Source organism: Neltuma alba, unplaced genomic scaffold, assembly GCF_004799145.2.
Source record: "Neltuma alba isolate B1F8T4 unplaced genomic scaffold, ASM479914v2 tig00011894_pilon, whole genome shotgun sequence".
NCBI lineage: Eukaryota > Viridiplantae > Streptophyta > Magnoliopsida > Fabales > Fabaceae > Neltuma > Neltuma alba.
The window spans coordinates 1-25,182 of NW_021636492.1; the positions used below are offsets into that span (position 1 = coordinate 1).

The window sequence follows — 25,182 nt, forward strand, 5'->3', positions numbered from 1 at the left end:
TTTGGGTTGTGAATTCTCTTGTATTTGCCAAATTTGGGTTGTAAATCCATAAACTTTTATTGTAAATCTTCAAATTTTACTTGCTCATTTGCACTTAAAACTTGCATTTGGGGTTATGACTTTATTATGTTATTTGTAATTGCCTAATTTTTGTTGCAAATTTCTGAATTGCACTTGTAAATCGTCTAATTTCACTTGTTCACTTACACTCAAACACTTATATTTTGGGTTGTGAATTCTCTTTTGTGTTGCCAAATTTGGGTTGTAAATCCATAAACTTTTATTGTAAATCTTCAAATTTTACTTGCTCATTTGCACTTAAAAACTTGCATTTGGGGTTATGACTTTTATTATGTTATTTGTAAATTGCCTAATTTTTGTTGCAAATTTCTGAATTGCACTTGTAAATCGTCTAATTTCACTTGTTCACTTACATTTGGACTGTTGCGTTTATTTTGTTATATATAGTTTTTTTGCATTTTATGATTGAATGGGTTGCTTGGCTTGGTAGTTACAAGTTTTTTGGTGTGCCAAGGGGTCCTGGGTTCAAACCCTCCCTTGGCCACTTTGTTTTAAATAAAAAAACTCTGGCCACCGGAGGTCCCATCGGAGTTACTGTTCCGGCCACCGGTGACCGGACCCCGACGGCGGCCACCTGAGCGCCGGTGGCCGAACCTCCGACCTCCGGTGGCCGGAACAGTAACTCCGGTAAATATTTATTTTTTAATAAAATAAAAAGGGAGGGGTATTATTGTAATCTCACTCTAAAATGAGGGGCAGTGGCGTCATTTCGTTTGTGGAATTAATATCAGATTGGTCCCTTGGTCCTGTAGTGAGGTTTCAGAAAGTTTTGGGGGCTGTTTGATATTAATTGTCTTCTGCGATCGTACAGTGAAATTTTCCCTTAAAACTATCCTTTAATTAGAAACACTCTTTATACATGTGTAATTAATATGAATATTTTAAATAAAAATTGATAAATTTAAGAAGCAAACTAGACTGAGATCTTATATTTATCATCAAAATCAACCATTTATCTACATATATTTATATGTGATAGAGCAGCACGAGATGGTTCAATAACATTTAAAAGAAAAAACACTAAGTGCTTGTTTGTATCAACGATTGAGACTCTAAAAGCTACTTATTTTTCTAATAAGCCCGTTTGGAAAATTGGAAGGTGTTTAGCGGAGCTTATAAGTGCATGTTTGGATCAACATTTTCAATAGAAAATGTGTATTGGAATGGCGCAAACTAACGTTACTAGCAGATAAATGTTCAAACAGATGTTTGGGTGAGCGTTTTTGCAAATGAACTTTTGGGTAAAAAAATGCATAACGCTGAAACCAATTTTTTGAGCTTTTGCCGTCATAAACGTGGAGAGAGAAAAGATGGTAATGAAAAAAGACAAAATTACCCCTAACAAACCCAATAATTTGATACTACGTATTCTTAACATAAGAGTTAGATAACTAATTTAAAATATTAATAAAATTAATTAAATTATTTATTTGTAATAAATTAATATTGTCTTGTCTAAAATATTTTTATTAATCATGTGCATTAAAACTACCCATTAATAAAAACTCCTTAATATGTATAATCATTACAGGGATTACTTGAGAACAAAATAAATAAATATTTTATAATTTCACAAATAAACTATTTTTATTTTATCATAATAATTTTAGGTATTTTTTTCAACAATTATCATATTCAAAACATAAAATTTCAAACACTACTATTCAATAAAGTCCATGCCCTTTTCAATCATTTTACAATTAAACTAACTTTTTTATTAATCATCCAAACAACTTTTAACTTTTTCAACTGACTTTTTAAAAAACCTATCCAAACATAAATCGCATTACATTAACTGACTTTTACTCTGACTTCAATTACAAAAGTCAGTTAGGCTAGAAGTCAGTTTTGCCCAACATCAATCCAAACATATCCTAAGTCATCTGATTTGGGCCCAAAAAGCTGGATTGAAACGGACTTTTACATAAGCTGATATTTGTAGCTTATGGGAATCAAATTTGAAATCCCCGTTGGGAGACTCACCTACCACAGCCAGGTACGCGACGCGGATCGAATCTAAATGTAGTAGGAGCAAAGCTCCGGTGAACTGGGTAGACAACTAAAGGGAAAAAAAAAAATCGGGCTTACCATTGGAATTGTATATGTAGGTGGGTCCACCATCCAATTCTGACCTTTCCCCTTCATTCATTTCCCTCTATCAGCCAATTGCTATTTGAATACCATTGGGGTAACCGTTGTTCTTTTTCTTCTTTTTTTAATTTGATTTTGCTTAATTAATTAAAAATTTAAAATTAAGCAGTAAATTACAATATAAATTGTTTAAATATAATAATCTAAAGAGTTCAAGTTATGAAAAAGTAGTAAGAATTTACTCTTCTTCGATATGATAAAATTTTTTTCAATTTTTTATATTTTATTTGTTGAAAATTAAAATACTTTAAATTATGAAAAATGTATGATATTCGTATTTTATAATGCGTAAAATTCTTATAAGTTCATTTACAAATTTTATTTAAGAAAAGTGTATTTTAAAAAATTGCCTTTTTGAGGTATCTCACATATAAAAGTTGTCTCGAGTTAAAAAAAAATTATATAAAATTTCTCTTGGTAAAAAAAAATTGTATTTTAAAAAAAATATTACTTGGTTGATGCAAGATATTCAACACCAAATGAATATCTAGGTCCAATGCCAAATTAATTTTAATTCATTATATTATGTAAAATCATTTTTTAATCATGTTTCATTACTTATTAAAACTCATACCCATTTTGGTAATTTTACAAACAAACTTACTTTTACTCAATTATAATCCAAACAACTTTTTATTAATTTTACTTTTGCAAACTAATTTTTCTGAATTCCAATTCAAACACAATTCAGCTTATCCAATTTAGCTTTTACCCAACTTTACTTTTCCATAAACCAAATTAATAATAAACTACTTTTCTAATTTTACTTATACTACAAATAAATTACTTTTAAGCCCCTCAAAAGCCCTGCCAAACGGATCCTTATACAGTCTGATCATGTCTCGAAAAGTGTGTGGAGAAATGAAAAGGGAGCATCATTCACAGGTTTTGTTATTATCTATAATTTATAATTTATATTTTTTGGCCAACATATTATTTATAATTTATAATATTTAATTATGTATTTTTAATATTTGTAATTTTTTCAATTATAAATTTCTATTCACAATTATTTTATAAAATTTCTAATTTTTAAAATTAATTCACTCATTAAAATTCACTTCTTCATATTAATTTAATTTAAATTCATTGTATTATGTAAAATTATTTTTTTAATGATGTTTCATTATTTATTAAAACCCATACCCATTTTGATAATTTTACAAACAAGCTTATTTTTACTCAATCATAATTCAAACAACCTTTTATCAATTTTATTTTTACAAACTAACTTTTCTAAACTCCAATTCAAACACAATTCAACTTATCTATTTTAACTTTTACCTAATCTTATTTTTTTTAAAATTAGATTAAAAATAAACTGTTTTTTCTGTCGCTAATCTAAACAGGTCCTAAAAGAGGGGTAATAAAAGTTGAGGTTGCATCCTCCGTTTAACTGGCCTGCCTTCTCCATACGAGCCTACTTTATCAAACAATACTAACGCGTTACGCGTCATCCATTCCCGCTGTCTTTTATAATAGTTCCCGCTGCCACAGCCCACGTTGCATTTATGCAATCTCACTTCCTCGACTTTTACCCTCTTTTATATTTTTTTATTTCTAAATTTAAGATTTATTTTATATTTTAGAATTAGAGAAGTTTATTTATTTATTTTTACCGCCAATCTCTTGCTACCTCGCTGCATCAAAACTCAGACCGTAACTAATTCATCTTTTACGGAAGAGTTAATATAATTTTAGATTTTTGAAATTTGAGCTCATTTTGATTTTAGTTTTTTAGTTTTTTAAATTTAGTTTATCTCAAAAACGTTAGTTTTTAAGGATGCAATGATTGTTAAAATCAGCTAAAATGTCATCAATGACGTTAAAAGTGGTAATGTTGACTCACAAGATGACATTTAAATAGATCTTGTGTGGATAATAAAATGCGATATAGTGAATAACTCTTACAATGAATAGCAAAGAAGAAAAAAAAATAGGGGGCTAAATAGCTGCGATTTGAGGACCTATTCTTTTTTTACCATTCTATTATTCACACAAAATCTAGCTAGGTATCATCTAGTGAGCCTACATCACAATTTTAACGTTATTGTTTGACACTTTAGTAGATTTTAACATCGTTACATCTTTAGAGACTAATGTTTTAAAACAAACTAAATTTCAAAAATTAAAATAATATGTTTGAAATTTGAGGGATTAAAATTTAAATAAACCCCAATTCCAGGCATATAAAAAATTATACTACCCCTTACAGAATAACCAAAATAAAAATCATTTGATTTTGACATCATTTTATCGCAAGTATTCAAGATTTTAGCCAATACTATTAAATTAGCAATCGTAAGTACACTATTCCCGCAGCTAAGCCTGCCTCTCCCATTGCCTTTTAAGGCAGGCACCTATTTCCAGCTAAGCTTGATAACCCATGCCAGCGGTTCAATTTTTTTTTTTTTTAAATTTATAGAAACGGATCTTAAAATCAGGTAAAAATATAGGGACCAAACACTTCGTTTTCCTAAATATTAGTAACGATTTCGATTTACTCTCATCCGTGTTTATGTGGTTGCTTCAAAAACTGAAAATGAATTTGACAATAAAAATAAAAATAACGACTTTTTTTCTTCCGGATAAAGGGTCGGTTTTATTAACTAACTAGGAGCCAAGGGTGGGCTTAGGTGCACGCGAATTAGGTCTTGGCATCGGAGGAACGAGAAGCTCCGACGGTGTAACATTCAGGCCATCATCGGAGCTTCTTCCTCAACCTCTAAAATCTGCCCGCGTTGCCCATCTTTCGCTTCCTGGTATAAGATTTTGTTTTCCGTTTCGTCTCATCTTCATAATTATCTCTTTCAGATCGAGGGAAATCACTTCATATTTCGAGCTACGATTGCCCTCAATTGGATTTATTTCTCCAATTAGTTTGATTTCCCAGTCTGATGCGTCTCTTTACACATATTTTCTGTGTCTGTGATGATGGTCTTTCTCATTCCTCATGTGCAATGAGGAGATTGACTGCGCATCTCTAATCTCTTCATATTATATGTTCATTTGTATGAAGTTTATACTGCGGTTTCAATAATTTCTGATTTTAATTATTTTTCTTCTCAGCTATTTATTTCAGCATTTCGGAACTTTATTTCTCGTCTCAAAGCTTTGGTGGAAAACTTCTTGCTCGTTAGGGAATGAGATTTTGTAATCTGGGCAACATCCTAGGTTTCCCCAAAAGAGAAACTGAATGTTAGAACTCTGCATAAGAGCTTAAGAATCCTTCTGGTTATCTATCAAAGCTGAACGCTACCATGTACTGTCGTTTTCGGGAAGGAATAACTCGGCAACAAGGGCTGCGATCTTTGCTATATAGACGTTCATCTGCGTCTGTTTCTTCACTTTGTTCAACTTCATATATATCTCATGCCAGTCCTTCCTTTTCAAGCCGTACGCCTAAAAGCAAATCAATGGCTGCTTCAACCTCCAAATCTGTACTGCGAGGTGTTTGTGTCGATGATATCTCCACTAGCTGTAGCAATACGCTAGACTTCAAAAAGCCTGGTGCTGGTTGCTTTGTTGACAGAACTCGTAAAGGTTACCTAAATAATGCTCTTAATACTAGGTATTCGACTCTCGATACTATTTCAAGTTTTCCTCATCGACCGTGGCTGAAGAATTTCTCTGCTACATTTTGTACTTCCTTCTTTGCTCGGGCAGCACACAATGTCTCATTTGACCGCAGCGCGTGTGATGAACAGCTTGAAAATTCCACCCCTACAGTAGCCCCGTAAGTGTGCTCTCTGTGCATTAGTTTTGCATCAATCATAATTTTCAAATAATTAAAAGAGGGACCAGTGTTGCTGGATCACATATAAACGATTTCTCGTAGGAGTCTGTTATGTGGTGAGTAGTGCTAGGGATGGTTAACTGAGAAGGTTAGTATAAAATACAAGCATGTGGTGATGTATTATGTTTCGTTTGATGTAATAGACTGTCCTTACGTTTCTTATTTGCCACGCTACATTATTGCTTGCTCTTTAGTTAATTAATTAGTCACTTATAAAGAGTATTTACTTTCTAATAACATTAGTTGTGTTATTTTCAGAACAGTTGATGGTGGCGAGACTTTGAAGCTATTTTCAGGATCTTGTTACTTACCACATCCAGATAAGGAGGAGACTGGTGGAGAAGATGCTCATTTTATTTGCACTGATGAACAAGCATTTGGAGTTGCAGATGGTGTAGGTGGTTGGGCAGAAGTTGGTGTTAATGCGGGACTCTTTTCTCGTGAACTTATGTCCAATTCAGTAAGAGCAATCCAAGACGAACCAAAAGGTTCTATTAATCCAGCGAGGGTGTTAGAGAAGGCTCACTCAAGTGCAAGAGCCAAGGGTTCATCAACAGCCTGTATAATTGCCCTTGCTGAAAAGGTTTTGCTTTTTTATTTTAAGTTCATACAAACCAATTACTTTTGGTCAATTATCTATAGAATAAATTAAATGGACTCTAAATAGGTGAACCAAGCCACAAAAGCATTTTAATGGCACTGAATCTCCAGAAGGTTACTCTTGTTTTTATCTGTATCGACATGAAAGCTTTTGACAATTGCACTGCCACTTCTGCAGTAGTTTACATTAGTAACAATCATTTGATCTTATATTGCCCAAACTTTGTGTTTGAAACATGATGTGCAGGGCATGATTTTGGACAACAATAATTATACTCTTATCTAAATTAGGATTCAGGATCATCAGTGTGTTAATGTCTTTGTGGATTGATGACTTTATCATGTCTACAACCAAGCTCTAATTCAAACGCTAAATGGAATTAATGCATGTAGGAATTTCTGCTAGCGTCTTCTCTCCTGTGTTTTGATGACATTTTTCTTGCCAATACTCATGGATATGCATACGTGCTCATACTTTTCTCGTCTGACTCGCTTATACACTTGATATTGTTTGGCTGGTGTTCTATATCCTGCATTTAATTGACTAAATTCTGCGGCCACTGAATTTTTCAAGGAAACTTGGCTAGTTTTTACCATGTACACACATAATTGCCTACATATGTGTGTATGTAACAAGTATTGTTGATTTGTTGATATTCACTTCCATCCATTTGACTTCTTGGTCCAGGAGCTGCATGCTATTAACTTGGGTGACAGTGGATTCATTGTGGTTAGAGATGGAAGCACCATTTTCAAGTCTCCTATTCAACAGCATGGCTTCAATTTTACATATCAATTAGAGAGTGGCGATGGAGGTGATCTACCCAGTTCTGGTGAGGTAACTTCAAATACTAGTATCCTCACTTCATGTTGGCATGACCTTGATCTTTTCAATGGCCTGCTTTAGCCATGTGTAAATTTTCAAATTAAGGAAGTCTTCCTTCCGATAGCCATTTTTTTAAGTGAGATGTGGCCTGTTGTCAGCATAAAGCTATGTGTAGACACCGAACAGCTCTTCCCTTTGACACGGCCCACCCCCAACCAAAAAAAAAAAAAGGCCTTCAGTATGGAAGATGGAAAACAGAGAGGAGAGTGAAAATCAGTTTCTTTGATTATTTGGTAGAGAGAGGTTCATCACACACAGATTAGAGAGAATGAAAAATAAAAAGCATGTGGATCTTGTATAGACATGAAAGAGGATTTGCGTTTTAAATTTTGTAAGTTGTACAGTTGCATGGGTCTGTTTTCACTCAAGGAGACACTGAAGATGTTAGCTAACTGATTTTCTTGTTTGTTCTCCCGAAATAATGATATTAGTACTTTTCAGCAGCAAAGCCTCGTGGAAGATGAGATCTGTGTATTTGAAAACATATGTTGTTTGGATCTCTATTTTTGTTACTTAATTTCTTGTCAATTTTGAAGAAAGTAAAATACAGAATGCACGAGGCTGACTTAAGCGGTAGGTTTTATTGTGATGTATGAGACCTACTCGAGTGATGTATCCCGCACACTGTCTGGCTATCTCTTCAACATTGACAAGAAACGAGAAGAAATAAAATGCAAAGAATCTGTATAACTAGTGGTAACCCCAAGGCAACCTAAGTATGCATGTTTCTTGCAATAATGTGAACAGGTGTTTACAGTGCCTGTTGCTGGAGGAGATGTTGTGATTGCGGGAACGGACGGGTTATTTGACAACTTATACAATAATGAAATTACAGCAGTCGTAGTACATGCTGTTAGAACGGGACTTGAACCCCAAGTTACTGCGCAGAAGATAGCAGCTCTGGCCCGTCAGCGTGCACTGGACAAAAACAGACAGACTCCGTTTTCTGCCGCTGCTCAAGAGGCCGGCTTCCGGTATTATGGTGGCAAGCTCGATGACATTACGGTTGTTGTATCATACATAACCTCAGCAAACTCCTGAGTTCCTGTCCATCATGCTTTGGCTGTCTCTTGATGAGTATTTGTATTTGTCACACTGCCGTGGCTCCTGTATAATATTTTCATTTTTGACCTCTTCACACGTGCTCCCTTGCTCCTCCTACTTTTTCTCCAGCATGAGTTGCTCGAGAGATGTATAAATAGGAAATACAAGGATAAGTAGTCCTTACAGTGCAGGGCTTTATTTTTTTATTTTTGATCATTTACGTTTTTTTTTTTTTGACGTTTTGCAATCGGACTTCAGTCTCTCAAAATTCAGAAGGTTATATTTGAAGTTGTAGTTTTTATGAATTTTAAATTATATGATCTTGAAAGTCTTAATTGTATGTGGGATGGAAGTTGGAGTCCTGCAGAGTTGAGCGGCTAAGATGGACAGCCGTTAGGACTAAGGAGTGATCAATTTCTGGGACGCACATAGGATCTCCCAAGTTTATATCAGTGCACTGAATTGTGACAAAACTAGTGATATTATATGAAACTGAGTGCTGAGTATTAAAGTGATAATAAGAACAGAAAAGGGGGACGAATGTGATATGGATGTGAGAAATCAGATTTGAATCAATTACATGTAGGGAGAAAAAGGAAAGAGGAGTTTTTGGTATTTACTGATGAAAAAGATAGAAAACTGATAGGGGATTTGGGGGAGATCTAAGTATATGGTTTTTATCCCCATGAAAAGATCTAAACTGCGACTAATTAAATAAAGACCGGACATAAAGAAAATAAAAAATAATAGGTGGATCCATAATTACGAAATTAAAGATGAAACTTTTATATGTGATCAACGATAACGCTTGACGTCCATTAAATTTTTTTAAAAAAATTGTCTGGTATAATGTAAAAATTATATTAAACCATAATAGTATTTTAATTTAAAATAAAAATAAGATCAAGGGAGATGAGAGGTATATATATGTAGCATCTTGGTTCCATTTGCAAATTGATCAAAGGAGCCACAAAGGGGTGCATCGCATTTAGGAAAATAGAAGATCCTTCAATCAGTAGCCACGTGATGAATAACACTAATGTTAGTTAGAAGTAATTTTGATTAATTTTTCAACATGAGGAAACAAAATGATTTTGGGTACTTCTCTCTCTAAGATTGAGGGCAGATATCAAAGATTCCCACCTTATTGGAAAGAAAACTTTATTATTTGTGACCCCGACGACTAAAATTCCTTTTTCGAAGTGGAACACTTGGAGTTGGCACCATCATGCATATTGTTAAAATGAACATGGCTTTTCATGTATTTTTAATTTTAAATACTACCTCTGGTCCTAAATATAAGATGTCATTTGTAATTTACAAACAAAGCCTTACATTTAGGACCAGAGGTAGTATATAAATATACGTATGTACATACATAAAATAAATAAAACTCTTATATAAAAAAAATCGTTCTAAAGCATTTAATATTTTTCTCTGTTTTATCCTTCTATACAATTAAACTTTATAAATAATATAATTAATGTGTATTGGCTTTTAATGTAAGAGCATAATTGAAAACGCTAACAATTTTTTTTTACATGTTTAATGATATAACTATCATCAACTATTACTTTTTTTCAATAAAGAATAAGGTTTCTCTAATGTTTCAAAATACAAAATAAAAAAAAACAAGAGAAACATCTCAAGATTAAGAGAATATTATCATATACTCCCTTAAATCTTAAATAAAGAAGCTGAATTAAGAAAATTAATTTGGTTAATTATTTGTAAAAATGTGTATTAGTTTTTATAAGATGCCCCTTAATCATATGCATTGAAAATATAAAAACACCGATTTTGTATGTGCGATCAATGTAAATAATTTAAATAAAATATTATGAATTTAAGAATAAAATTGATTAAAATCTTATATCTATATCTCGTATTTAATCACCATTGAAATGAATAATTGTATGATTTTTTAATAAGGATGTACTGATCTTAAAACCGGAGGGTCATTGTCAGATCAAATTCAGGAGCGCAGTGAAAACTACAGAAGGTAGACAGGAGGTGAGGCCGAATTGATTGGGTGGTTTGGGCCCGGCATGAAGCAGGTCGCGTCAACCTCACGACCCTACCTAACCCGTAGATAGGTATGGATACTATTTTTTTGGGGAAAAAATATTAATTCAAATTGACTCTTTTGATTACTGTTAATTATAAGTATTATATTTTAAATAAAAAAATGGACAGGTATTCATAAATATAAATTTGAGTGTATTTGGATTAGTTTTTTAAAAATAATTTTATAAGATTTGAAATAAGTATGTGAAAAAAGTTTTGTTTCTACTTAAATTGAAACATTTTTTTCAGTGTTTTTACATGATTCTCAAATCTTTTTATGGAGTGTTTGGATAAAAATTAAATCATAATTTTAAATTTTTTTATGATATACAGAGTAAATATGTAGAAAAATTTGCTCGTTTTCTAAAAAATACTTCTAAGAAGTATTTTTGGGTGCTTTCAAACACTTCCTTCATCAAGGTTTCTCTATTGCATGAGTATCCCTATGGCTCTTTGTCTGATTGGGTCCAGCCCGTTTTGCACTATCTCCTAATTTTGAAGGATCAACGATTACGCATTTGGATTCCCCCCCCCCCAAAAAAGGAAAATATGTGTTCTAATTTGATGATAAAAATATAAATATTTCATTGAAACATAATTTTTAACGGGAGTGGCAAAAAGGCCAGGCGCAACATGTGGGAGGAATCACACGCGGGAGATAAATTGTTGTGGCAGCAGAAAAAAAGATTAAAAAGAAACAAGTATTCATAGTTACAATAAATAAAATTACAAGAGGAAAAAAAGAAGAAGAAGAAAAGAAGGGAGTTTGATAAGGAAAGCAGAAAAAGAAAACATATCCTGAAGGATCCCCATGCCATATTGTAAAGAAAGAAAAGAGGTAAAGCTTTGCTTGGGTGTGTGTTCTATTATTTTGGGACATATAAACGAAACAAGATCCATCAAACCCAACACACACGTTGATCATATACAGAGGGAAAGAAGATGCAAAGCCTTATGTTCTGTTACCTCCAGTTTTAAAAATAAAATCTAATTTGCACTAAACAATTCCGCTTCTTTGCAGATCTGTAGGTATACATGTATAAATCACTTACAGGTTAATCTAGCCACCTTCTATATACGTAGATTTAAATTTGAAATCAAATTGTCAATCTCTTTCTTATTCACTACTACTTCTTATTCTAAATATAAAATCTAATTCGTAATATAATTTGTACTATAAAAACTAGATCTTATATTTAGAATTTAAAAAGACATTTATATATACAGAGAGAGACATATAGACGCATAAACAAATTACAAAAATTGGGAAGGACGGTGACAATAGGATGCCCAAAAATATGAAAGAGGAGAAATGGGGCCACTTGTGAAGAAACAGGCGCTAGGCTGCTTTTAACTTTGCGAGTGAATGCGGACTCACCTTTTTTTTGAATTATGAAACATGGAATCTCTCTTCTCTCTTTTTTTTTGGTTCTTCAAGCTTCCCACTCCCTACCCGCGTCTCTTTCGTGTTCTTCTTTTCTTTCTTCCTTCTCTCTTCCATATCCCATCCTTAATCCTTAAGTATCTCCCAAACCCTTCCCTCTATCCTCCCCATCTCTATTCATCTTCATACACACATACATATACACATATATATATATATATATATTCTCCTCCGTTTTACTATATCATAGAATAATGCATGACGCAATTTGAATACTATAAGACATTACACTTAACGTTGACAAGAGGGACGACAAGTCCACATAATTACCGATCTCTTCTTTTTATCATGCTGACTAAAAAGAAAGAAAATATCTCTCACGTATGCTTGGGATTTTCAGCATTGGATCCTTTGCGCCCATTGACAGATCCAGGCGTTGTTTACCCATGAACCACGGAAAAGACGACGGCATAAATAGATATGAGACAATCAATCAGTGCTGTGTTTGGAAGAATGGGCAAACTAGTTCTTCACAGCAATGTTTTTTAAAAGCCGGACCGGAAGTGAACCGGAAAAAATCAAACGATGTCATGTTCAATCGGTCGGACCGGTCGAACGGGTCATGGTTCAATCGGTCGGACCGGTCGAACCGTTTGGTCGGACCGGTGATACAATAATTAATTTAAAACAATATTATATACAATAATTAATATATATGAAAAAATTAAATTATTAAATAATTTAGAAATGTATTTAAATGATCCAAAGTATAATAAATCATTGAAAATGACTAAAACCCTTATATATATTTAAATTTATGTATGTTTAAAATATTTAATAATATTAAAAATTATTAATTTATTCAAATCAAAAATTATTTTAAAATATAGAGCAGACATCAAAACAAAAAGACTAGTGATTCACGATTTTTAATATCACAATATGTGAAATTTTCAATAAGATATACTATATGTTTATAAATAGTCTAAAATATGTTAGTTTGGTGCCAAAAAATAAAATAATCATTAAAAGCCGATGATTGTGGAGCAATCTATAAATGAGATATAGGAAATTGATTTAAAAAAAAAGTGTGGCTCATGCAAGAGTCAAAAAAATATACAAACTTTTGTTTGTACTATTGGTCGCTGATTGATATGATATTCTTGCATAGTATAAATACACTAAAAATAGTCTTATATTTAGGATCAGAGGAGTATTATGCTTCCCAGACATAGCAAATGGACATAAAGACGCTTTTTAATTTCAGGAGGCCTAACTTTCTGCTAAGCTTCTCCCTCATCAACAAAGCATGGGCTGCATCTTCCATTATTTCATATATGGCCAAAGCATATGCATACGGGAGTTTCTATTTAAAAATTTAATTGTTTAAAAGGATTAAATTGAGCGAGTGCATCCATAATTTGTGAGTGCAACTTTTTTCCCATTGTGTGTAATATATCCTTAGTGATATGTAATAATTATCAATACAGAAGTTACTCGCATACAGCGAAAGATATGTTATACACAGCAGAAGAAAAATTGTACTCATAGATCATGGTTGATGTACTCAAATTTAAATTTTTTAACCAATTAAATTTTTGAACAGGATTTCATATACAATTTTTATTTTGATTTTATTTTATGTATCAAACAGTTATGGTGTCTAAATTTGTAATTTTGTTAAAAAAATGAAAAGAAATAATGAGGGAGGTCGTGTGAGTGTGAGGTACGTAATTGAAAAATGAGGCACGTAACTTGGAGACGGACGAACGGACTACACATCAAATTGGATGCCCTGTCGCCTGTCACAGATCATTGGCCCTTCCCAACTCCGAACATATTCCATTCCTCTCCCCTCACCGCAGCTCTTGGAGCGTGCTCCACACTCCCTTTTTGTCCATTTAACCCGCCCATACATGATGCATATCCGACAAAACACAAAAAAAAACAGAGGGCCCCTCCTGTGGGGTCCACCGAAAAGTCGGCCCTGACTAATCACGTCAGGGTTCCACGTCAAGCGTTAGGCCCCGCTTAAATTAATTAATTAGAGGAATATTGATTAAAGGAGGAGTCCACTGTGTTAAAAGGGTGATTCTGCGACTTGAATCGCAGAAAATTATGTTAATTTTTGTTTCCGAGTGTGAACGATCCATATGTCTGATTCCTGAGAAATGACAAATACGATCTTCATTCAATTAAGTCACTCATGTGTTAGTCAATTAACAAATATTGAGTGAAGATCATGGGAGGGAGCTTCTTTCACAAAGTGAGCAACACGAGCATCCTCCACTTTATTTGTTAGATTAAAAAAAACAGATTTTTTTTTTTTTGTAACTCAAAGTATTCTTAAACCACGTTGAAAGAAGACAAGACTGTTTACTATCTTAGTCAACAGTCTGTTGGTTTTAAGAGAAGAGATTTTATGACAAAGCCTACAATACAAACGATAAAAAGACACGTGAGTGCATATTATAAATAAACAAAACTTAAAGGTAGGTGATTACTAATATATATCTAGTAATACATTATGATCCTTGCCAGCCGAAAGAAAGAGCTGAGAAGAGACAGTTTATTCATCAGATGAAATAATAAAATTTATATATAAATAAGAGCTCTTGCACGTATTTTCTATAAACCAATGACTCTTATTATTACTTCCAGTCCTAATTATAAAATCTCGTTCGTAGTCTACAAACGAGATCTTATAATTAAGACCAGAGGTAGTATTGTTTAAGATGTCGTTTATATAAAACCTTAATTAATATTTAATTAAACTGCATTCTATGTTTATGAATTTGAAAGGATCCCCTCAGAGGCGGAAATGACATTGAGTTCTAAACTAAAAGAATTGTTGAAATAAATGTCAAACAGAGAAGGGAAAACAAAAGCCAGCTAACGTGAAAAACAGGACTGGGTGTATGTTTCCACATAAAAGAATAAAGCTAACGAAACTTTCTTCATACGAATCGATATGATTCAATGGAACATGCAGTGGCAAACCTAACGTAATATATAATCATCTGCAATTACACAGATACTGAATCCCACCAATTTTTACTGCTCATAAAGACCATCGACCACTTTATTAAAAATATAGGGGAGGAAGTCAAAAAAGCCAAGATTCGTGAACAAATATTGGAGTTCCTTTGTGTGTGTGTGTTTTTTTTTTTTTAACGTGGTTCGATCGATCCTTTTCACATTAGCTAGATGTGGATCCTTGGGGGTGAGGGAGAGAGGTAAAGAAAGGAAAAGGAAGGAGAAGGCCATTAATTCTGCCTGATTGAACTTTCTCACTCTGCAATGTTTACTTAAAAACAAAGAGTGAATATCTAAAAGTAGTTCACTTATTTTACCAACTTTACAAACAAAAAAAAGCTTTGAACGTAACTCTAGAAGATATGAATTCTTTTAATGTGAAATTAACTCTATTTGGTTTTCATTTGAGTATGGAGCCTGGAATTTGCTTCCCGATCCAATGAATATTTTGCCAAAGGGTTATATATATATCCATGAAGCCCTTCTAAAAATTCTTCGGTTTCTAAAAGAGATGAATACTAAAGAAAACTTTTTATGGTGTGCACAGTGTTCAGCGTCCTAGATATTATTAGTTTTTTCAAATAAGGCTAGGTAATTAGAATTTGAAATATGAATATTTGGTACGTACGATCGAATTAAGCTGATGCTACAGTTTTATCAAAGGCCTCATTTGATAATTATAACTGAGCAACTGGAACTATGCTTAATTCGGACTTTAATCATTTCGCAAAAAAGGTTTGCTTTGAAGAGATGGGAAAAATTAAAGGGCCAAAAACAAAAAAAAAGCAAGCGAAAAGACGAAAGGTTGAGGGTTAAAGCTATTAGAGGCTTCAAATTGAAGGTTCATGGGAGATAGAAAGGGTGTGGCTCACGCACACAAGTTGATTATTATGCATATATATATATATATATATATATGGCCATGCATTGACCCTATTAATTGATCCCACACATGGCATCCCCCACAGATATGTAACCCCACAAACTCCCTTTACATGCACTAACTCAGATAAAGCTAAGAGATGAGAGACCCCCCCCCCAAAAAAAAAAAAAAACCCACTAAACCACCACCACCACATCATCATCATCACGACGCACAAAAGCAGCCTCGCTGCTCCCCTCACTTTCACTGCCAAAACCACTCAAAGAACATCTCTATTTAGAAGCATATAGGTATATCATCTTTTCTTAGCCTCTCCTTCAGTCCTTCCTTCCTTATTCGCTTAGCGATGAGAGTTCCCGTTTCTTCATCCCCACAGGCATCCCTTAAACCCTCTCTCTCTAACAACAATAACAACACAAACACCACCACCACCACCTCTACCTCCACCAACACAAACCTAAATATTTCTCCAGAGCCCTTCCCTTATTAACCCTTCTTTGTGCTACGAACCCACATCGGTTCTCGACCTCTGCCGGAGCCCTAGCCCTCCACGGGATCACTCTGCCGTTATTGAGTCCGTGTCCAAGCCGCCGGAGGACTCTGCCGAGGTGGACGAGCATGCGTTTCACAGTCTGGATTGGGATTCCATTATGAAGGACTTGGATTTACATGACACTTCTTTGAAGAGTATTCCTCAGCCAAATCCATGTGAGCCTCAGGTCCCCATTCTTCCTGAGTTCCCTCCTTCACATGACCCCGCACTGTTCGATCACGCTTCTGCGGATTTCAACCTCTCTGATATTTACTCCAATCAAAATCTGGGATACAGTGTCAACGGTTTGGATCATTTGGTTTACGAGTTCAACCCTAACAGCAATTGGAGTAGCAACGGTTTTGATTTGATTGACTTGCTTATCCGTGCAGCGGATTGCTTTGATTCGAACCAGCTGCATCTCGCCCAGGCTATACTGGACAGGCTTAATCAGAGGCTACGATCTCCCGTCGGAAAGCCTCTCCAGAGAGCTGCGTTTTATTTCAAAGAAGCCCTCCAATCTCTTCTCTCCGGGTCGAACCATACTCCTCGCGTTTCTTCACTGTTGGAATCGTGCAGAGCATCAAAACCTTCAAGGCGTTTTCTGGTATCTCTCCAATACCCATGTTCTCCATCTTCACCACCAACCAAGCACTCCTCGAAGCTCTTCATGGATCTTCCTTTGTGCACGTCATCGATTTCGACATCGGCCTCGGAATTCAGTACGCTTCGCTGATGAAGGAGATCGCGGAGAAGGCTGAATCGTGTAAAATCAACTTGCCACTACTCCGAATCACAGCCTTGGTGCCGGAAGAATACGCCGCCGAGTGCAAGTTGATACTACGAGAGAACCTGAACCAGTTCGCTCTTGAGCTCAGGATCCGAGTCCAAGTCGAGTTTGTGCCTCTGCGCACCTTCGAGACGATGTCGTTCAAGGCTGTCAAGTTCATGGACGGAGAGAAGTCGGCTGTTCTATTATCTCCTTCCATATTCCGCCGTCTCGGTTCGACCAACAACATGGCTGCGTTTTTGTCCGACGTTCGAAGGATTCCCCGAGTGTGGTGGTATTTGTAGATGGTGAAGGGTGGACGGAGGCGTCCGCAACGACGTCGTTCCGTCGGGGGGTGGTGAACAGCTTGGAGTTCTACTCAATGATGCTGGAGTCGTTGGATGCGTCAACCGCAGTGGGGGGAGGAGGCGACTGGGTTAAAAGAATCGAGTTGCTTCTGCTGCGTCCGCAGATCATGGCGGCGGTGGAAGGAGCCGGAAGGATGGTGTCGCCATGGAGGGAGGTGTTTTACGGGGCCGGAATGAGGCCGGTGCAGTTGAGCCAGTTTGCTGATTTCCAAGCCGAGTGCTTGCTGGCCAAAGTTCAGATTCGAGGGTTCCAGGTGGCGAAACGACATGCCGAGCTGGTTCTCTGCTGGCACGAGCGGGCCATGGTTGCCACGTCAGCATGGCGATGTTAGGACAACGTAACTCTGAGAACAACACAAGGTTATAATTAATGGCAGTAGCCTGATCAAGTATCAGTTAATAATTAGTTTATGGAAAATCAAAGGTGGGGGGTGAATAATGTTTAGGTGGTTATTAAAACGAGCCTTGAAAAGTACATAAACATATATAACTTGTATTTAGTCATCAGCCATTTTCTGTTCCTTTCTCTCTCTCTCTCTCTCTCTCTCTGTTTTTTTTTTTTGCCTCTCCTTGGGATGGTAGAAAACGGGTGGAGTCTTTGGTTAGGGATGAGCTAAAACAAAAATCCGTTGTTGCATGGCATATATGACTCGCTAGTTCTTGGTGCGTTACCTAGTCTAATGAAGCGTACGCGATCAACTTTGGTTGCTGGTTTACCAATTGAGATTGCTTGTATGTGTTTTAGAAATGTTCCAATGAAACTGAGTAGAAAAGCAAAGCTTATGAATAAAAGCATATTCAGTACGTAAGGAAATAAAAGCGTTATCTTCGTCTTCCATTCTTTTCAAGGGACATGATCACACATGAAAGATCCGTATGGCTAAAAGATATTCTGTGAGTACATGCAGATGGTGGGTGGGGTAAACACGAGCATATCTGATCAGGATCCCCAGTGCATTATTTCTTATATAATTACGGGTGGTGCATGTATAGAGGAGTTCAAGCGAGGACCCTTCAGCTATACGATTGTTTAGTTTTTGTTGTTATGTTTTTTCTAGCTATATATGAAATAATTTGCCTCACAAAGTTTAAAAGCATTTAGATTCCATCGTTTGCAAGAGCCTAATTTAATTAGGACTATACAAAAATCTGGTGGTCTAATATAGTTCAGTTCAACCTGAGCAAACCTAATCCAGTCCAGTTTAGAGAAAATTGACTCGAAGCAAGACTGGACTAGATTGGACAGGACTAGTCTGATTGGGTTGGACTGGACTAGGAACTAACCTCTAAGACCAGTTGGTCAAGTCCAGTCTAGCTCAATTTTTTAATTTTTAATTATTATTTATATTGTTTTAATTCTTCTATTTAAGTTTTTTTTGTCTGTTCAAATAATCAAGATTTATTTATTAACTTCTTAAATAATGAGTATGTGTATGTATTTTATTCAATATAATATCTATGTTGATCATGATTAATAAATGAAACATGAAATTATTAAGAAATTAAAAGGGAATGATCAAATTTGATCAAGTTTGGATCAAAACCTGTGAAAAATTTTATATAATAGATTGAAATCTTGCCTCCTTTAAAGAAAAAAATTTAAAAAAAATTTAAATTGAGGTCCTAGACTGCCTAGACTAGTCTAGAAAGTCTGGTGGACCAGATCCGATCCAATCCGATCTCAGATTGATACTGGATTGGGCTAGACATCGGGCTGTCTTTTTCAACCTAAGGTCTTTATTAGATCAGATTTCAACTTGATAGCAAACACGGTCCACTCTGATTCATACACACCCCTACCTATAATTACTAATTATTAACGAACAAGTGTGATTAAACCGCTGCAATTAACCCCATGCTGTAACCACCTTAAGGTCATCGATCTTAGGACTTTGACTCGTTTTCCTGTCCTGCTTTAGTGCACTAGTGTAGAATTACAGCCAAACGCGGACAGAAGTGCATCTGGCGACTTTTTTTTTTTGGGTCAAAAGACCATAGCAGCCACCTATTAATGCTATGTTTAGAATTGTACATTATTAGTAAGAATATTTTAAGAAATATGCAACCTAACTATTTTTTTAATATTCAAAAATTAGTTATTGAGTTCTTATATTAAGAACTCAAAGTAGTAAGCTCATTTCCAACAATAACAATTAGGAGACCGATTAAGAATATATATATATAAAATATATATATAAAAGTTAAAGGTGAATTTTATTAAATGGTCTGAGTTATTTTGATATGAAGAAGATGTTGGCGGCAGCACCAAAATTCTCCAAAATCCAGCAGATCTTCCACCTCCTCTATAATGCTAGGCAAAACCTGTTGACAGCAATGCCTGCAAAGAAACGGTAAATCCGAGTCGTGTCTTACAAACACTGTCCTTAAGAGCTATTCCGTAACTACCGGCAAAGTAAGAAGTGGTACTTCCCGGGATTAAACGGATTCTTCCTATAAGAACAGGGTGAGTAGAATAGCGAAAGATAAAAGAACTCAGCAAGGCAGAATACTAGAGGAGGGAAGAAAGTTGCCCGAAAGCTCAAAGCTCAGTCGTTGTGAACTTTATCTCATGCCCCATTTATAGGCCGCGGATCACAAGGGAGCATTGGGTACTTAAACACAATTAAGTTTCGGTTTCAATATCATTAACTCACTTAATGAGGATTTAGTATTATTAAAGACGTCAATTACAAATATTGAAGAGGTATAATGGTGATTAAGGAGGTGAATTAATTAGACAGATATTTTTCATAAAAAGTGCCCAGTACTGCGTTTGACTCATGCACAGGGGGTGAGGAGAAATTGTCGGATTTATCCCTGGTGGCCCATTGTGCGTACGAGCCCACTCCTCCTCTTGGCACATTTAGCAGCCCAAGACCACTTATTACTTGGACCCTCACAATCCCAAGCGATGTGGAACTCTTCCTTTGACACACCCACACATAATATTTACAACAATCCCCCACATGTGTCAAAGGAAGTAACTTTAGCTGAGTTACACACACGGATATAACCATTGTATCTAGTAGTCCTCTGGACTATGAACTAGACCTAGACTAATAACACTTAGTACATAGAGATGTCAGTGGTCTTATGGACTATGAACTCACATCTCTTGGACGTATACTAGAGGCATTATTAGTCAAATTATACCCCTACATTTCTGCTGTTAACAGCATTTTTGCGCGTTAAGACGGCCATGCGCGTGCCTGGTACATAACGAATGCTTTAATGATTTCACCACGATCTCATAGGAGCGACCCTGCTCCACATTCGTAGAGATGATTTCATTAAATGTACCTGCAATGAGCACATCATCCCATAGGATTATGAAATCATTAAAAGCTTTCACTCAGCCTCACCAAAATGCATTCTAACACTTTCTCATGCCACAGGAAGGGACCGGTATTTTATTTTAGTGCTAGCAGATGACTTGTTCTTACCCATTGAACCTTCTTCATGGGATCACCAATCACAAAGGTTGCGTTGCCATCATTGTCAATTTCAAATTGGTTTTAGTCCCATTCCCCTAGACTAATTTGTTCCTTCCCGGGGTTTTGTTAATGGATCCACTAGGTCCGCTTTCGACCTCACAAAATCGATTGAGATAACTCTGTAATTTTTAAGCTGGCTTATTCACATAGTATCTCAAACGATATGTACTTGCATTATTGTTTTTTTACAATGGTTATTGCCTTTTAGCAATCACAACTCATCAACACTAAGTGTCGGTTCTGCGTCAATATATTTGCTGAGGAGTTTTCAACAACTTAGCCTTTAATCACCACTATAGGTGAATAATCACTAGTGGATTTTCTCAAATAACTTGAAATTCAGTTAACATCCGTGTATCTCAATACAGCGAGAATCCACCATGCATGATACCAACATTTATGGTACCCCTTGAATATTTCATTTCTCTCATAAGACTCCATATTTGAACATGTATTCATTCTTACAATAAAATTTACATGACAAAAATTAACTTAATGTAACAAATTCTCAAAAATTTGTGTATACACAAATTGAGTTGCACAACTACATCAAACAAAATGTTGGCATCATAAAGAATATTCACATATTGGTTTTTTAAAACCAAGTTTTAAAAACATTTCTCTCAAAATCTTATTCTTTTATGATTTCAACACTTAGAACCATATTTGTTTCAGTCATACTTTCATACCAAATTTTGAAGCAACACAACATTACAAATATTTTATATTCACATTCAATGTTCACAATAGTTGTGCATACTCATGTATGTTTATATCCAGATAAATTATTTATCCAAAAATAATAATGTTATGAAAATTAAAGCGCATTTATCTCCATACTAAATAAATGACTAAATTTTCATACCCATATAATGCTTGTTCTAAGCAACACAAAAAAATTTGATAATTCAGCAAATTTGCTCTCAATAGCAAATAACAAAACCTCCACTTATTATTATTATTATTATTTATTTTTAATCACAACACACATATTGAGATTTGCAAAATGAGACTAACATAATTTGAAATAAATTAAAGCATATTTTTTTCACCAATATTATTTTTGTAAGATACCCCACATTTTAGGCACTCCCACACTTTCAAATATTCATTTTTATAGAAAATTATTTACATACCTCATCAATAATAATTCTAATTAAATTAGGATTTCACACCAATATCTCCTCCCATTCTAATTATAAATTCGAATTAAAAATATCACTCTAATTTCACAAGGCGTCACAACAGATTAAATTTAAAGTTTGTTCCCAATGCTAGGCTATTAAAATAATCACCACATAAAAATACAGATACATAGGATATAAAATGTTTCATTCATATAATCAAATATTTCCGTCAAAATTGTCATCACGTAATGTATTTTAAATTCCACTAACGAGTTTAATTATCCACACAACGGTAATATATTAAAATCCACAGAAGACCACTCACATGGCATTTATATACAAGGGTTATGAAACTCATAACATCAATGTTGCAGTGTATTTTTATATATGAAGCCAATGGCACAATAAAAATGATTATTTAAGGAGAGAAAATCTTGATGGAATTATAGGAGGTTAGCAACTATTCAAACCAATTTAATATATCCATCAGCCGAAAACAATAAAACCTCAACAAATGGAAGGGATTAAATTCACCGGAATACTCATTAACTAAACCCAATAAAACCCCTAACATTAAGAGTGTATATATATATGTGGAGGTTATAAAACTTAATATAATTAAATAATCTCTTTTAATATAACAATTAACTTCCAAAATTTCTAACAAGATGACCATATATGAAATCACACCATGAACGCAAACGTTCCCATTAATGAATATTTAAGCATAACAATAATAAAACCCAATAAAGGAAGTAACAGAAGCAATTACATTAAAAGGATAAATGAAACATAATATAGATTCAAAACCCATAAATCCAATCACATCACACTCATGCAAGCGATTCATACACGTTAACTTTGTTTTCTGTTTCCACATTAATTCCACCCTCAAAATTTATAAACTGGAAACTTATTATGTGATTACTTCGAGATTCATTCGTCATGAATGTCTTTGTAACCGGAAATTATTCACTTTATTGTGAACATATAATTCACAAAACAGTGAACTCCATCAATTAATACATGCTAAATACAAGTACCATTTAGAGTTGCGAAACATCAGGTCCTACATTGAATTTTGTATACAAGCCTCAAATAATAGTTTCACACAGCACAATGAATTCTCATCAATTCATATAAAATCTCCTTTCCCATTTGGAAGAGGAAAAATTCATTAAAACATAAACAAGCTCTTTGTCTATAATCACTAACTAGGATCAGAAAAGAAACACACAATAGCACATAGACGTTAAGCTAGGTACTAAATTATTAAGATTTTCCACAATGGTCCATAGAACACAAGAAATAACATCATAGTCATAAAAGTTGTTCCTGCTTAAAGAGGAGCGGTACCTGATCAGTGCGATGTGAAGCAAGACTTCTTTTTAGGTTATGATCAATCCCATCTAGTTTTCTCCAAGCACCTTCACCATTATCACAACGTTTATACCAAGACTTTCTATCTAGACTACAATGTCTACGAGGTCTTAAGTGAGTCCTATCAAAGAGGCAAAATTGGCACTTGGTATTCATAACCACCATGACCCAATTGAGCGTATAACATATGCCTCGTCACCCAGCTTTACTCACAAATATCAATATATGATCAGACCCACTGCCTCAACACATGCTTTCATCGGGTTCACAAATCACCACACAAGACGACTGTGCCCGGGTACTAATGTGAGTTAGAACTCAAACCACAGACCATCCCTGGCCTCTACAATTACCAGAGGTTCATCCCTTGTCATCTCAATTCTTCATTAGAGAAGAAGAGTAGTAGCTTATTTTAGCCAATTTCTCTATTATGAGGTCTAAAAATGTCCTGAAAGGCGGCACAAATAATGTGAGACCAACTCAATATTCCTCTTATTCAAGAGAAAATAGAAATATGAGTTCTAAAATAGGGCAAAGCTCAGACGCCTCCCTCTTTGGTAACTTTGCCGCCAATGAATGCGAAAACGATTGATGCAATTAGCTCTTAAGATTGTTGGCGGCAGCACCAAAATTCTCCAAAATCCAACAGATCTTCCACCTCCTCTACAATGCAAGGCAAAACCTGTTGACAGCAACGCTTGCAGAGAAACGGTAAATCCAAGTCGTGTCTTACAGACACTGTCCTTAAGAGCTAATCTGCAACTACCGGCAAAGTAAGAAGCGGCACTCCCCAAGATTAAACGGATTCTTCCTATAAGAATAGGGTGAGCAGGACAGCGAAAGATAAAAGAACTCAGCAAGGCAAAACACTAGAGGAGGGAAGAAAGTTGCCTGAAAGCTCAAAGCTTGGTCGTTGTGAACTTTAGTCTCATGCCCCATTTATAGGTTGCGGATCACAAGGGAGCATTGGGTACTTAAACACAATTAAGTTTCGGTTTCAATATCATTAACTCACTTAATGAGGATTTAGTATTATTAAAGACGTCAATTACAAATATTGAAGAGGTATAATGGTGATTAAGGAGGTGAATTAATTAGACAGATATTTTTCATAAAAAGTGCCCAGTACCGCGTTTGACTCATGCATAGGGGGTGAGGAGAAATTGTCGGATTTGTCTCCGGTGGCCCATTGTGCGTACGAGCCCACTCCTTCTCTTGGCACCTTTAGCAGCCCAAGACCTCTTATTACTTGGACCCTCACAATCTCAAGCGATGTAGAACTCTTCCTTTGACACACCCACACACAATATTTACAACAGAAGACTCTAAAAAAGAGGGGTGAAAGTGTCGAAAATGTGAAAGCAAAAGGGGGGGTGTGAAGATGTGGAAAAAGGGTGTTTGTGTGTGTGTGTGTGTGTGTGTGAGAGAGAGAGAGAGAGAGAGAGAGACCGACTAATAATGTGCATGATAATGATGTTAGTAGTATTGATGCATCGATGCGAGAGTTTTCTGTTGAAGGCTTTCTACTTCATGTGTTGAAAAACCCGGTCCCCATCTCTTCAAGCGGAGGCAAATTAATTGCAT

At 35.1% G+C, this 25,182-nt stretch overlaps 1 protein-coding gene and 1 pseudogene across 3 annotated transcripts; both read left to right on the plus strand.

Moving 5' to 3' along the window:
- Window positions 1-236: 236 nt before the first annotated feature.
- On the plus strand, window positions 237-8,764 carry LOC114719122 (probable protein phosphatase 2C 55). Of its 3 annotated transcripts, XM_028904579.1 has the most exons (6): window positions 4,847-4,994; window positions 5,315-5,803; window positions 5,899-5,968; window positions 6,287-6,611; window positions 7,317-7,466; window positions 8,262-8,764. In XM_028904579.1, exons 2-6 carry the CDS (start codon window positions 5,788-5,790, stop codon window positions 8,553-8,555), a joined length of 855 nt encoding a protein of 284 aa, XP_028760412.1. In that variant the 5' UTR covers window positions 4,847-4,994; window positions 5,315-5,787; the 3' UTR covers window positions 8,556-8,764. The 3 variants fall into 3 exon arrangements, with proteins under 3 accessions (XP_028760411.1, XP_028760412.1, XP_028760410.1); XM_028904578.1 differs by lacking the exon at window positions 4,847-4,994 and adding an exon at window positions 237-247 and having other exon boundaries at window positions 5,420-5,968; XM_028904577.1 differs by having other exon boundaries at window positions 5,315-5,968.
- A 7,628-nt stretch (window positions 8,765-16,392) lies between these two features.
- On the plus strand, window positions 16,393-18,411 carry LOC114719121 (scarecrow-like protein 15; annotated as a pseudogene).
- The last annotated feature ends 6,771 nt before the right edge of the window (window positions 18,412-25,182 follow it).